At 49.3% G+C, this 14,733-nt stretch overlaps 6 protein-coding genes across 6 annotated transcripts; 5 read left to right on the forward strand and 1 right to left on the reverse strand.

Moving 5' to 3' along the window:
• Positions 1-1,442: 1,442 nt before the first annotated feature.
• FPRO_13492 (putative pectate lyase 1) lies at positions 1,443-2,520 on the forward strand (the record flags this gene model as incomplete). The annotated part of the gene is made up of 3 exons (XM_031222951.1): positions 1,443-1,746; positions 1,795-2,039; positions 2,095-2,520. The coding sequence occupies 3 exons, from the start codon at positions 1,443-1,445 to the stop codon at positions 2,518-2,520; spliced, it is 975 nt and encodes a 324-aa protein (XP_031088358.1).
• Positions 2,521-2,924: 404 nt separating this feature from the next.
• FPRO_13493 (uncharacterized protein) lies at positions 2,925-3,757 on the reverse strand (the record flags this gene model as incomplete). Its single annotated transcript, XM_031222952.1, has 2 exons — positions 2,925-3,294; positions 3,342-3,757. 2 exons carry the CDS (start codon positions 3,755-3,757, stop codon positions 2,925-2,927), a joined length of 786 nt encoding a protein of 261 aa, XP_031088359.1.
• A 653-nt stretch (positions 3,758-4,410) lies between these two features.
• FPRO_13494 (uncharacterized protein) lies at positions 4,411-6,195 on the forward strand (the record flags this gene model as incomplete). Its single annotated transcript, XM_031222953.1, has 4 exons — positions 4,411-4,676; positions 4,726-4,907; positions 4,960-5,550; positions 5,603-6,195. The coding sequence occupies 4 exons, from the start codon at positions 4,411-4,413 to the stop codon at positions 6,193-6,195; spliced, it is 1,632 nt and encodes a 543-aa protein (XP_031088360.1).
• Positions 6,196-7,338: 1,143 nt separating this feature from the next.
• On the forward strand, positions 7,339-8,598 carry FPRO_13495 (uncharacterized protein; the record flags this gene model as incomplete). Its single annotated transcript, XM_031222954.1, has 1 exon — positions 7,339-8,598. One exon carries the CDS (start codon positions 7,339-7,341, stop codon positions 8,596-8,598), a length of 1,260 nt encoding a protein of 419 aa, XP_031088361.1.
• Positions 8,599-9,163: 565 nt separating this feature from the next.
• Positions 9,164-12,517, forward strand: FPRO_13496 (putative beta-galactosidase; the record flags this gene model as incomplete). Its single annotated transcript, XM_031222955.1, has 8 exons — positions 9,164-9,663; positions 9,711-9,957; positions 10,004-10,036; positions 10,084-10,179; positions 10,228-10,362; positions 10,416-10,484; positions 10,538-11,129; positions 11,181-12,517. The coding sequence occupies 8 exons, from the start codon at positions 9,164-9,166 to the stop codon at positions 12,515-12,517; spliced, it is 3,009 nt and encodes a 1,002-aa protein (XP_031088362.1).
• An 803-nt stretch (positions 12,518-13,320) lies between these two features.
• Positions 13,321-14,664, forward strand: FPRO_13497 (uncharacterized protein; the record flags this gene model as incomplete). The annotated part of the gene is made up of 1 exon (XM_031222956.1): positions 13,321-14,664. The coding sequence occupies one exon, from the start codon at positions 13,321-13,323 to the stop codon at positions 14,662-14,664; it is 1,344 nt and encodes a 447-aa protein (XP_031088363.1).
• Positions 14,665-14,733: the final 69 nt, after the last annotated feature.

The raw sequence follows: 14,733 nt of genomic DNA on the forward strand, positions 1-14,733 counted from the left end.
TGACAGGAGAGGCTGTCAACCGATTGGTCTGGATCTCTTTCGCCCCGATAGCCTAGTATTGTTCTGACATATGAATGAGACTGCACCTGACTTGTCTAGTCTATTATACGTCCCATATCTCAATATCTAGCCGAGTCATAATATTAGTTCCTAGGTTTGAGGCTCAGGGGGCAAGCCGATGAGTGCAGAGGCTAAGGGAACGTAGCTCTTCCTCAAATGGCTACCAATGACCTGGCTATCGTTGGAGCATTGTTATATTCATACTCAATGACCAATTCAGACTTATCTAAGTCGAAAGTCCGGAAGCTGGGTACCTTGAATAAATCTGTCACGGAACATTCAGTTGATCAGTATGAGTCTGATAGATCTCTTTAATTTCATGTCCGTATGAGTCCCTATCAGTATAATAGCTATCTCACATCACCTATAGAACTGTGAGCCTGTGTTCTAGGTGATTCGGGGTATGGATGCAGAGCTAGAGTCCTTTCTTGAGCGCGATGCAATGGTTGTCTGTCAGCAATCAAGGAGAAACAACCCCCAAATACGTATGGGCCAGCAAGTTGCACGCAGACAAAGGATCCTTGCTGCTCTTTGGCATGATTCGAGGAACATCTCAGATATTGGGGGAGTTGTCTGTTGCTCGCCTTTTCCGTGCAGATGGAAAAGCCAATGCATGAGATTATGACCGATGGGACCTTGCGCCCCCACAGTTTGCATTCGAAACTTTGGGGTATATGCGAATCTCACCCTGTAAACGGGCTTCGGAGTTGGAGTTTATGCATAACACATTGTAACGTTGAGCTGAGGAAGAATCATTAATATCACTTCCAAGTGCTTGGTGAACAGCTGAGACGCAGTGTACGGGTCATGGGCGAGTTATTCGACATATCAAGACATTCTTGAGAGGTGAAGTTGAAAGAGATATTTCTTGGCCGCCAAGATATTCTTTTCATCGTTACCCCAGATTAAACAAGTCACTGCCGGTAATGACAGTGGATGAGAGATCGTCACAATCCGGGGTATTTCCAGATCATCCACCAACCACGGCCATTTAGTCAAGCCAATTCCACCAATAATAACAACCCATGACATCGATCTTTTCCCAACGTAACATCATCCAAACTTGAATGTTTCACATACTTTCGGAATGCGAGGTTCTATTCTCACACGATACATTGTTACTCCAATAGACGCTGTGAGGCTCGTGATGGTATCTCCAGAAAGGGAAATTGAAGCCATAGACTCCGGGGTCCGAATGCTGAATTGGGGATTGGTGTCTTGCGTGCTGCCAGTGGCAATGGTAGTATTGGAAGTTTAATGAGAGTGATGAAATTCTATAAAGACCTCGTGAAACTTCGCGATAATAAGATCTGAACTATTGAAACCATCGAGCTTTGGCTTTCTTCAACTGATCACCTCTGACTTACACAATCACCAGCATCATGAAGTTCACTTCAGCCCTCACCACTCTCTTCGCCACCTTGGCAGTCGCTTCTCCGCTCGAGAGCCGCGATGCACTCCTAAAGCGCCAAGCTGCGGAGCCTTGCACCGTCGGATACTGCACCCAGAACGGTGGTACCACTGGCGGTGCCAAGGGCTCGACTGTCACTGTCACTACAGTCGCTGCTCTTATCGAAGCTGCTAAGCGCACTGAACCTCTCACCATTATCGTCTCTGGCAAGTTGACGGGCAGTGACAAGGTTCGACCTGCATCTGACAAGACTATCATCGGTGCTGCTGGAAGCTGTAAGTCCACCCTCCTGCCATCGGCGTAGTCTAGCTAATGATGCATAGCTATCACTGGTGTTGGCTTCTATGTTCGTCAGCAGAAGAACGTTATTCTCCGCAACCTCAAGATCGCCAAGGTCGATGCTTCCAACGGCGACGCTATTGGTATCGATGAGTCTACCAATGTGTGGGTTGACCACTGCGATTTGTCTGGTGACCTGAGCCTTGGAAAGGATGACCTTGATGGTCTTCTCGACATTTCCCATGGTGCTGATTGGATCACTGTCTCCAACACCTACTTCCACGATCACGTAAGTTGACCTCACCTCCAAGCCAAATACTGATGTTGCTGACCCCCGGCTTAAGTGGAAGGGCTCCCTGATCGGCCACTCCGACAGCAATGCCTCAGAGGACAAGGGCAAGCTCCACATCACCTACGCCAACAACTACTGGAAGAACGTCAGCAGCCGCCAGCCCCTCATCCGCTTTGCTACCGTTCATCTCGTCAACAACTACTGGGACGGCATTCTCCTCTCTGGTGTTAACACCCGCATGGGCGCTCAAGTTCTCGTCCAGAGCTCTGCTTTCGCCAACTCCGTCGAGCGCGCTATCTTCTTTGCTGATTCCAAGGAAACTGGCTATGCTGTTGTTGAGGATGTTGATCTTGGTGGTTCGGTCAACTCTGCTCCTAAGGGTACTCTTACCTCTGCTTCACTTCCTTACAAGGTTACACTTTTGGGATCTGGAAAGGTTGCATCCACTATTCCTGGTACTGCTGGTCAGAAGCTGTAAGAAGAGATGTACGGGAGCGTTGGTAGCTTAGGGGGATGCTAGTAGACCAACAAGATACCGGGGTTGGAAATTTGAGAGACTTCGTATGAAGAACGAATTGAACTATCTGATGGATATCTCTTCACGACTGCTTTGAAATCTACAGCCAGTGATACATGTATCTCCAGAGCCAAAAACCTAAGCTCTAGAACTGTATGAAATTATGCCCATGATATTGATGGAAGATGTAAGATTAATGGCCATATATGTTAAAGCTTTTTGTCAGATCGAAGAAGAATAAATATCACAGCAGGATCCCTTTACATCTCAGGCTCAGAAGATCGGGAATTGAAATTGGTTGACCTGCTGATTCCCTGCAATGAGATGCAAGTGTCTGAGCATGACGATCGGTAACAGAACGCAGCTTAACCAACCAGCTTAGGACCAATGTCATACAAAGAAACATCATCCAGACCAACAGAGAGAGTAACCTTCTTCCCAGCAGAGCATCGAAGCCTCATCGTAATTGTAACATCCTCATCAAAAGGCGTGAAATCGACGTGGAGCGGTTGGTATGATCCTAGAGCTGTAAAGTCGAGGCGCCACTGAGACAAAATCGTGCTCTCCTGCAGTGCTTGGATAACGCAGATAGTGCTTTCATCCTTGACGGGTGCGGGAGTGTTGAAAACAGTCGCGTAGGTTTGAAGACGGTAGAGGCGCTGGGTGTCAAGACCGTTGACGGTTTGGTTGAGTTGATTGCCGCCGACAGCTTCGGAGTCATCGACATCGTATTGGCTGCTTCTTGTTGGTGATGCCCGAGAATGGATCATGGGGAGACTTACACGTATTTGTCGCCAGAGCGAGCTCGTTCAGGGTTGTTCTTGATATCGCTAGTGCGAAGACTCCAGTCGGTGTTGGGGGTATCCTCAAAGTCAGGGTTCTGGATATAGTTGGTAGGTTCGGGGGCCTCGGAGGTAGTAGTAGTCGCAGCGTCGCTGGTAACTGCAGAAGTAACAGTGAACCCAGTAGTCGCAGTCGCGGTCTCCGATTCCGTAAAGGTAGTCACGAAGGTAACCGTAGTCTCAATTGCCGATGTCTCAGTAGCAGTCGCAGACTCAGTGCTCAAAGTTTCAACGCCCGAAGTCGCAGTCGTGGAGGGCAGAGCAGTCGTAGTCGATCGATCGGGACGGCACAGCGGACGGGCAGTTGCAGGGAGCAACGCAGCACCGAGAACGGCCGCGATAGAAATCCAACGCATCCTGAATATTAACGAGAGTAATGGTAGCACTGTGGTATAAACGAGTGGATGAACGGCAAACGTTGAAGAGAGGAAGAAGGTTCTTCTCGAAAAGGAGACCATATTTTAAGAATCGGACCGGACTGAGCTTTAGCTCGGGCCTCCCACATGACGTGAGGCACCGTTGTTTATTTCCCCATGCCCAGACAACAATTAAGTGAAAAATATAAACATTGTGGTGAAGGGTACCTTGCAGACGAAACAATAGTTTTGCCACTCTAGCCAGAAAGATCTTAACAGCCTGTAAACTTGAGCTAGCGCATTGTTGGTCCAGCTGTCATTTGCTGCTGGAGGTCAGCTAAAATCGATAGTGTTAGCAAATTTCCAGGGGACAGCTCAGCGCTAAGGGCCCAACTGATGGCGCTTGGCCAATTTTAGGGCGTTAGATGCGGCGCTGACGGAGGCTTTGATAAGGATCAGCCCCTAAGCTAAAAATTAGGACGATAACCGATAAGATTCACTCACTCAGGGGAATCTTCAGCTTTTCTGCAATCAAGGCTCATCCAGGACTGGCCATCAACTGAGCCGTTCAGCTTCCTCTCTCTCTTGTTTCCCTCCTCCTACCTCTTGCTTCTTCTCCTGCTCAACTGGCTTCGGGCTGGTGGTGGACAAGAATGCAGAGATCTATCCAGAAAGCAATTGTTTGGCTGGGAGCCATCTTCATCGCATTCCATGTCTTTTCGCTTCTCTTCCCAGGACGTGCCCCTCGAAATGGTTACTCAAAAGCAGTCTCACAGTTTGCCTCCGCCAAGCTAAAAGGCGACCCGCAAAGAGCTGCCGCGATAGTTGAAGCATTCCGGTTTTCGTGGGATAAATATGAGCAATTTGCTGCGCCTCATGATACGTTATTGCCGATCAGCAAGACCTATGAGGATGATCGGTAAGTTCACGAACCTTGATTGATATGTCAATTCACTAATTTATGGTAGAAATGGCTGGGGCGCGACGGCGGTTGATGGGTTGAGCACAGCTATCATCATGGAGGACGCTGAGATCGTGGATAAGATTCTCAGACAGATTATGCTTACAGATTTTACTGTTACTATTGTGCCGGACCAGCCTATATCTCTCTTCGAAACGACTATTCGCTATCTCGGAGGCCTTTTATCTGGTGAGCGTCCGGAGAGCTCGCAACTTGGCTATCCCACTGACCTTGCCTCCAGCTTATGACTTGCTGTCTAGCTCATATAAGCACCTGGCCACGGATATCTATCTAAAGAACAACTTGCTCAAAGCAGCTGTTATTCTCGCAGACAGACTCAGCATCGCCTTCGATACACCTTCCGGCATTCCCGACGATGAGATCATCTTTAATCCTCAGCTCCGACGCTTCGGCAACATCGACAACTCTATCACTTGTTTCGGGACCCTTGTCCTCGAATGGACCCGACTCAGTGATCTTACTGGTAATCAGACATATGCCAAGCTTGCACAGAGAGCTCAAGATCATCTGATCCACCCCAAGACGAAACAGTCATTTACACTTCCTGGTTTGATAGGCACATACGTCAAGCTCAAGGACGGGTATTTTGGTGATTATCAAGCTGGTTGGGGAGGTGGCTCGGATAGCTACTATGAGTATCTGATCAAGATGTATGCGTACGATCCAGTCGCTTTTGCTGAGTATGGAGAGAGCTGGATCAAGGCGGCTGAGTCGTCGATGCTGTACCTGGCTTCTTCACCATCAACGAGGCCTGATCTGACGTTCTTGGGAGAGATGCGCGGGGATACCATGATTCCCATCTCGAGTCATTGTAAGTTACTTACGTCGCAGAGTTAATTGTAAGGGTATGCTAACAGAAACAGTGGCAAGCGTCTGCGGTGGCTCGCTGATTCTGGGCGGACTCCTTCTCCAGAACCAAACATTTGTTGACTTTGGCGTCAAACTCTCGGAATCATACTATGAAGTCTACCGTCAAAGTCCAAGTGGTATTGGGCCCGAACTCTTTCGCTGGGTCGACGACGGCCGCCAACCCCTCGCAAAAGCATCATCCAAACGTCTCCCCGCTCCGAAATGGAAATCATTCTACGAAAAGAGCGGATACTACCATACCAACGCAGAATATATTCTCCGCCCAGAGACCATCGAAAGTCTGTACTACGCCTACCGCGCCACTGGGGATCGCAAGTACCAAGACTGGGCATGGGAGGCGTTTGAGGCATTGAACAGAATGTGCAAGGTAGAAGGAGGATATACAGGTTTGAAGAGTGTTATGAAGACGAAGGATGATAAGACGAGGAAATTTGTTGACAAGATGGAGAGTTTTTGGTTGGCAGAGACGCTGAAGTATTTGTATTTGATGTTCGCGGAGGATTCGGAGTTGCAGGTTAGGAGTGATGGGAAGATGAAGTATGTGCTTAACACAGAGGCTCATCCGCTACTTGTAAGAGGGAAGTAGTTTGCTATTTAGAAAAGAGAAAAAAGGACCGGTGATTCAATTCTACTTTGGGCATCAATTCATTGACTGCTCGTGTGGAGGTCTTATATGTTGATACCGTTCCGATCAACAGACCTTGCTAATGACGGCAATGGCAAGAGATGTGAATAGAACCTCTCGGTATCTTTTTGAAGGTCTAACATCACGCTATCAAGTAAATAGATTATCTGAAAGCATCCAGGCGATCTCATAGATAGAAGTCCTTAGTTCTTCCTAGTTAATCTGACCTACCCTGCAGCTATCCAGAAAGAACAAGAACGTAGGCTTGGAGACTCCCTAGAGACAAATCCACCGCGAAAGAAGTCGCTTTGGACCATGAAATCATGTTTCATGAGCTGTTCAGACATTGCGAAACGCTGTTTGGCTGGCATAAGTGGTTTTCACCTGAGTAAGACTGAATATCCGCGCCAGTTGAGTAATGCGCCCTTCCAGCTAACATTCCAGACGAATACAAATCTTTACGCGACATAACACACCAGCAAATATGCATAGCGATATGCATACGTATACAGAACCTTACCCCGAAAAAACCGTCCCCAGCATTGCACATGGCGCATCTGGGGTAAACCGCTCAACTCCCGAGGTTCCCAACCAACCTGCCAAAATCAATCAACCACCTTACTTATCCAGTAATGATCATCAGCGCACATGATGCCTCGTACCCAAAAACTTGCGATTCAGATAATCTTTTATCCACTGCGTTTTTTTGCGCACGAATAAAGGCTCGGCGTTTATGCGGAGTATAACCTAAAAACATAGTTTGGGCCGGTGCGTGTAACGAAGCATCTGCAGGGGTCAGTTTGCTACCCCAGAAGGGACGAAAATGGACGATCCGGGGTAATAACTACCGAATGACGTCGAAAAAAAAGAGTAAACGACCGTGCTGCAGTTTGCCAAGAGACAGAATGGGAATGATGATGAGAGGTCCGTGGACTAATTGAGGCAATTGGGGACATTGGGTGGAGATCGTGAGGGAGCCAAGGTAGTTCAGTTTGGAAAGGCTTGCGGTGTATATAAAGGGCAATAGTATCGCGACCATATATCTTAGTTAGCATCCCCTACGGCTCTCTCATCTCTTTGCTAAGGCCATTGCCATTCTTCACCATGTTGCCCCGTCTCCAATCCCTCTCTCTAGCCCTCCTCTCCCTCGCCACAGGCATCCACTCCCACGAAGCCCTCTCCTCCCTCAACGTTCGCAACCTCGAAGACATCCGCAGCCACATCACCCTCCCCTCCACCTCAAACGGGCACTCCATCACCTGGCGTAGCAGCGATCCCTCCATTATCAGCCACGATGGTCTCGTGAAGCGCCAGCCCACCACCTCGGACGTTCTCCTTGTCGCGTCCCTCGAAGTAGACGGCCAATTGCACGAGCGCGAGTTCAACGCCTCGGTTCGTCAGGCCGTTCAGCAAGATCCATATGAAGCGTATGGGTTCGCGTACTTTACAGGAAATTCGAAGCAGGGGGAGAACATCTACTTTGCGGCTAGCAAAGGCAATAATGCCCTTGATTGGCAGGAGCTAAATGGCGGACAACCTGTTATTACGTCGAAGCTTGGAACCAAAGGGTTAAGAGACCCTTTTGTTATTCGATCTGTTGAGGGTGATAAGTTTTTCATGATCGCGACGGATTTGTCTATTGGCAGTGGAACCTCTTGGGGCGATGCCGTCCGCAAGGGGAGCTTGTACCTTGAGATTTGGGAGTCTGATGACCTTGTTACGTGGTCCGAGCAACGACACGTCAAGGTTTCTCCCGACAACGCTGGAAATACCTGGGCGCCTGAGGCGTTCTGGGACGATGAGAAGAACTCATACGTTGTCTTCTGGGCCTCGTCGCTGTACAACACAGCTGATCACTCGGACAACTCTTATCACCGCATGCTCTACTCTCTGACCCGCGACTTCGTTACCTTCTCCAAGGCCGAGATCTGGCAGGACAGCAAGACCTCCCGCATCGACACTACTGTCCTCAAGTCTGGCAATTCATTCTACCGCTTCACAAAGGACGAGGCATCAGCCAGCGGCTGCACAGACATTATCCAGGAGAAGTCCTCCAGTCTGCTTGCTCCAGTTAACGGATGGACCGTTCAAGCTACTTGCATTGGCAAGAATGCTGGTCTTCAAGCTGTTGAGGGTCCTACTGCTTTCAAGGGTAACGCCGGTGATGCTAATGGCGAGAAGTTTTATCTTTTTGTGGATGAGTACGGTGGTAAGGGCTATGTGCCTCTTGAGACTAGCGATTTGGATAAGCCGAACTGGAAGGTTTCGGCGAACTATAAGCTTCCTACGAGCCCGAGACATGGAACGGTTATTCCTATTACCAAAAAGGAGCACGAGAAGCTGCTGAGTGCTTTCGGTGCGTAATTGGATGATTGTAAAGAGGGAATGAGAGGATAGACAATCTATACTATTTTCAATTGTAGCTTGTGTGAGTCTAACCGACTTTGCGGACCGGCTTCCCCGAGAGTGCATGTTGCCAACCTTGACCATCCGGCCAGCGCTAGCTTCACGAATACAAACAGACCATCCGATGATCATCCCAATCGCACCATAATACCCCTCATTCATGAACCTGCATCATACGTAGTAATTCATGGGGTAAATAGCCCATGCCAAGGCTCCCGCAGATCCCTCTAAGAGCTCCAATCACAACACTCAATTGTCCTGCAAACCCCTCAATCATGCAACTCGCCATCACTATGGATAAATTACAAACTCTCGTGAGATGGCCCTGGACTTTGGAGCATCATGACGGCACTTCACGCGGAAATAATACTTCTCCACCAATACGAATTGCAGGTGTTGATGCATTTCGGCATGTTCGGGAGGGCATCCGTCATCGGCGGATCTGGAGCCTGTTTACAATGATGTATAAGATGCTGGGCTTCACAGCAATTATTGCGAGGCATTGAAAGGGCATGCCGCAAGTATGAAGTTGTCAAACCTCTTCCTTGCAGCCCTTGCGGCTAGCACTCATGCCCAAAATGTTCTTCCTCGTGGCACCCGTCCATCCAACATCCTCGACTCCCGAGCCCTTCTCCAAGACATAGTGACATTCGATGAACACTCCCTCTTCATCCGCGGCGAGCGTGTCACGATCTTCTCCGCCGAGATCCATCCGTTTCGTCTCCCCGTCGCATCACTCTACCCGGATCTCTTCCAAAAGGTCAAAGCCATGGGTTTCAACATGGTTTCATTCTATGTTGACTGGGCTCTTTTGGAAGGAAAGCCTGGAGAATTCAGATCAGAGGGCGCGCTGGACTTACAACCGTTTATCTATGCGGCGCATGAGGCGGGGATCTATCTACTTGCGAGACCGGGGCCGTACATTAATGCTGAGGTTTCAGGTGGTGGATTCCCCGGATGGTTGCAGAGGGTGAAGGGGCTTTTGAGGACGAATGCTACGGATTATCTAGAGGCGACAGACAAGTAAGTGATAGAGATTTCAGTGCAGGCTTGGGACTGACATCGTCCAGTTATGTAGCCCACGTCGCCAAGATCATCGCGAAAGCTCAAATCACCAATGGTGGACCAGTCATTTTGTATCAACCGGAGAACGAGTACAGCGCAGCTCAAGGAACGCCTTTCCCCAACCATGACTACTTGAAATACGTCAACGATCAGGTGCGCAAGGCTGGCGTCGTTGTACCTCTTATCAATAATGATGCTTGGCCAGGAGGTACCGGTGCCCCTGGAACGGGACCCGGCGCTGTTGATATTTATGTAAGTTTACAACGGGATTGGCGTCAATATGTGCTAACTATGGCAGGGACATGATGGATATCCTGTTGGATTTGACTGCGTGAGTCTTTCCACCTCAGCGATACTGACGGCGCTGACCAGATATAGAAAAACCCCTATAATTGGCCCAAGGATGGTCTTCCTACGACGTGGCACGCCGAGCATGAGAAGATCAGCCCCAACACGCCGTACTCGATCGTCGAGGTGAGTATGTGTAGCTGCTCGAAGTAGATGGCGATTGACAGTTTGTAGTTCCAAGGCGGAGCCTTTGATCCACCAGGTGGCTACGGCTTCAGCAATTGTTACGAACTGACTAACCACGAATTCGCACGCGTCTTCTACAAGAACAACATCGCCGCTGGTGTCACCATCTTCAATATCTACATGGTGTGTACCATCTATCTTTGTTCAGTATGTAATGAACAAAGCTAACAGCATAGACTTGGGGCGGCACGAACTGGGGTAACCTTGGCCACTCTGATGGCTATACCTCCTACGACTATGGAGCTGTAAGTAGCTCGCCACATAACAATGCATAGGACACTTACTAACAGAACCCTAGGCTATCAAGGAAGACAGAACAATCGCTCGTGAAAAGTACTCAGAGATAAAGCTCCAAGGCCAATTCCTCCGCGTCTCACCGAATTACGCCATCGCAGAAGCAAGCAACTTCACAACTACAGAGTACACCGACAACAAGAACATCGCTGTTACAGCACTGACCACCAAGAAAGACGATGCATTCTACGTCGTGCGCCACGCAGACTATCGCACCACGGACTCAGCAACTTATAAGCTCAAGGTCAAAACTTCCACTGGGACACTGACTATTCCTCAGCTTGGCGGGTCTTTATCGCTGCATAGACGAGATTCGAAGATCCATGTTGTGGACTATCTTGTTGGCAAGTATAAGTTATTGTATAGCACTGCTGAGGTGTTTACGTGGAAGCCATTTGGAGATGAGACTGTTCTTGTGCTTTATGGTGGTCCGGATGAAGTTCATGAGGTTGCGGTCAAGGGACAAGAGACGCTGAAAGTTGTTGAGGGCGATGGGGTCAAGATTGAGAAAAAGAAGGGCGCTGGTGTGTTTCAGTTCAAGACTAGTACCAAGCGCCGTGTTGTGCAGGCTGGATCTCTTTACATCTACCTCTTGGGTAAGTCTCGAATACTCTATTGATGGGTGACGGAAACTAATGGATTCTTAGACCGCAATGCTGCGTACAAGTACTGGGTGCCTACCATCCCAAGTAAGAAGAGTGGGGAATACGGATCGTCTGCGATGAACCCCGACGCCGTTATCATCAACGGTCCATACCTCGTCCGATCTGTCGCCGTCGAAGGCTCCAAGCTATCGGTCCAAGCTGACTTCAATACCACTACAGCAGTTGAGATCATCGGTGCGCCTAAGGGAACCTCTCGTCTTTCCATCAACGGCAAGGACACTTCTTTTACCAAGTCTAAGCTCGGAAATTGGATCGTCAACCCAGACATCAAGCTTCCCACCGTCAAAGTTCCTGATCTTAAGTCATTGGATTGGCACTACATCGATGGCCTTCCTGAAGTGAAGAAAGACTACGATGATTCGAAATGGCGCACCGCCGATATCAAAAAGACTTTTAACTCGAAGTGGCCTCTTAACAACTCGGTGTCGCTGTACTCCGGCGACTATGGCTTCAACGCTGGTGCACTGATCTTTCGAGGTCACTTCACTGCATCTGGATCCGAGTCGAAGCTCAAACTCTGGACATTTGGTGGCCGCGCCTACGGAAGCTCAGTCTGGCTCGATGACAAGTTCCTCGGATCTGTTGCAGGCGGGGGCAACAACAACAACGACACGTCAACCTACAAGCTCCCCAAGACCGAAAAGGGTAAGAAGCATATCGTTACAGCCATCGTGGACAACATGGGTCTGAATGGAAACTGGGTCCCCGGCGTTGATGAATCAAAGCAACCACGTGGAATTCTCGACTGGCACATTACTTCAGACTCTGGCAAGGAGACAAAGGTCACGAAGTGGAAAATCACGGGCAATCTCGGCGGCGAGAATTACAAGGACAAGTTCCGCGGTCCCCTCAACGAAGGCGGTTTTTTCTTCGAGCGCCAAGGCTATCATCTCCCATCCCCTCCGCTAACCTCCTTCAAACCCGGTTCCCCCTTCAAAGGCCTTTCCAAGCCTGGCGTGTCATTCTTCACAGCCAAACTCCCCCTTAACCTCCCTTCATCAACACACGACATTCCTCTATCATTCACCTTCAAGAACAACACGTCCAGCACAGGCGCGTACCGCGCTATCCTCTACGTAAACGGTTTCCAGTACGGAAAATACGTCGCCAACGTAGGACCCCAGATAGACTTCCCTGTCCCTGAAGGAATTTGGAACTACAAGGGTGATAACTGGATCGGCATCGCGCTCTGGGCGTTAGAGAAGAGCGCTAACGTGGATGGGCTGAGCTTAACAGCTGGTGTGCCTGTTCAGACCGGTCGAAAGCCTGTGAAGGTGGTCGAGGGGCCGAAGTATTCTAGACGCCAAGATGCTTATTAGTGAAGGGTGCAACGTTTCAATTGGTGGCGCCGTATAAGGTTTCGCTATATTTAGTTTCGTCTCCGGTGGTTGGTTCGGCCCTACGGTATCATCCGTGGACCAATTGAGGCTGCTCTATTCCTGTTGGAGAAAGTGTGTTTTCCCCCTTGCCCCCTCGGAGACGGGAGTGATTTGCGTGCCTTGCTGTGAAGGACATTCGCCAAGGCTTGCGTGGCCTTCGGCTTGGAGATGCCGTGATCTCCACTGTGCCAAGTGATGATTTCCAGTGTGATGCTCTGTCTCTTCACCCATTTCTCCTCTCAACGATATCTGAACAACGTCAACAGATAGCACTCTATCAACATTATCTCTTTTATGTATCAGATTCAACATGAATGTCATTGTAGGGCTATCCTACAGTGAACAGGGTTGCTGCGCCTCACGGGATGATCGAATCGTGGATACCCCAAGCTTCGGCTGCAACGGCCCTCAGAGTGGAGCCCGGCAGCGACTAAGCGCTCGGAACGTCCGAGCATATGTCACTCTACGTACGTAACGTCTCCTAAATTAAGAAGCCACTTTCTTTCTTGCTTTCCTTTCTCTTTTCTTGTCTTTTAATATCTCTCTTTGTCCTGCCAAGGGAGAAGTCTGCAGTGACTCACCGGTGTAATGATCTGTTCTTGGTGTCTTTCGCGTCTTGGCTTTCCATGTGATACTTCCGTGCTCTGTATATAACAGCTTCTCAAGCTTCATTCGTAAGTTCTCAAACACTTCATTATGTGAACATTCTTAACAGGTGAAGAGTCTTTCCTAGATCTCTCACGATGGAGGCACCGATCATGATGAAGCAGTACGACACTGCTCCAAAAGCAGCCCTCCCTCATGATCTCCCCCCGACCGAGCTCTCCGTCCCCGGCCCCGACTCAGTCACCCTCGCAAAAAATCGCTCCCAATGGTCTTGTATCGACGACAACCGCCTCCGAAACAATCTCTTCGCCGCCGTCGGTTTTCTTGAACTCGCCAACGCAGGCGACTTTGCCGCCAACGTATGGAACGATGTCCCTGTCCCCATCTACGCCATCGTTTTCATGGCAATCGGCGGAACATCTGCCTTCGTCCTCTCAATCTGCGCATTTTTTGATTCGAGAAAGGCGTGGCGGAATATTAAGTTCTTGCGACAGCAGAAACAATACCTTGAAACCGAGAAGGAGAATCTACCCGCTGGAGCGGACTCGAGGGGTCTTGATGTTTTCATCGAGATCACAACGAGGGAACTACGAATTGAGATAATTAACCGGTGGGCCATGGACTTGCTGATGGGAGGGGGCGCGATGTTGATCAGCATTGGTACATTCATGGCTATTGGCGGCGCAAACAGAAAGGTCTGGCATGCGAGTAACATCCTGTCCGGATATCTCGGCAACGCTCCCATCGCGCTATTCGGTCTCATCAGTGCCATTTGGGCTTCCATGGTTGTGTCCAAGATGCGATCGCACGTCACCGTCGCAAAGAAAGAACTTCAAGGCTCACCATCACTTCCGCTGTTGAAGCAGAGATGTTTCAACGTCCAGCTCTTCTTCATCCTCAACGGTATCGCGAATGTTCTTGGCGGAGTTGGTTCAATGATCACAGCTGAGAGGTGGTGGGGTTATTGTATCCTTATTCCTGTCATCGTCACTTCTATCTTTTGCAACGTTTGGTGGCGACATCGAGTTGGATATGATCGGCCTTGCATATCTGCTATACCGCCGTTGACCGTTGATAACATCACTGAGGCACTTGAGTCGACATCTCAACTGAGACATACAATTCAAGGCGGCGCTGGCGTCGATCTTGAGCAGATATTTGGAGAAGAGGTGACTCTACAGGATGTTTTGGAGTTATTCGTCAAGCACGACCTATTTGAGCATTTCAGTCTTCGGCTGGTGGCCAACAAGAAGATTGGCCACTTATTCGTCAAGGCGCAAGAGCTTCGAGTGCAAGTCAGTGTCGCTAGCATCCTAGATCTATCAGAGGAACACCACCCTCTCATTCTGGCAGCAGCATTGAGATTCTTGAAGAAGCAAGGACCAAAACACTTGCTGCACCGAGAGAGGTTTCTGGTTGAAGTACTGGGAACCTACCTTCACCAAGAGAAGAAGAGCCAGACGGTGGAAGTCGAGAAGTGAGGACAGAATTGTGTTGTGTGTATACTTTCTTTTTATTTCTTCGGTACTGGTGCGTCGTGGATTCGATGG

This window comes from Fusarium proliferatum, assembly GCF_900067095.1.
Source record: "Fusarium proliferatum ET1 genome assembly, contig: FPRO_scaffold012, whole genome shotgun sequence".
Classification (NCBI taxonomy): domain Eukaryota; kingdom Fungi; phylum Ascomycota; class Sordariomycetes; order Hypocreales; family Nectriaceae; genus Fusarium; species Fusarium proliferatum.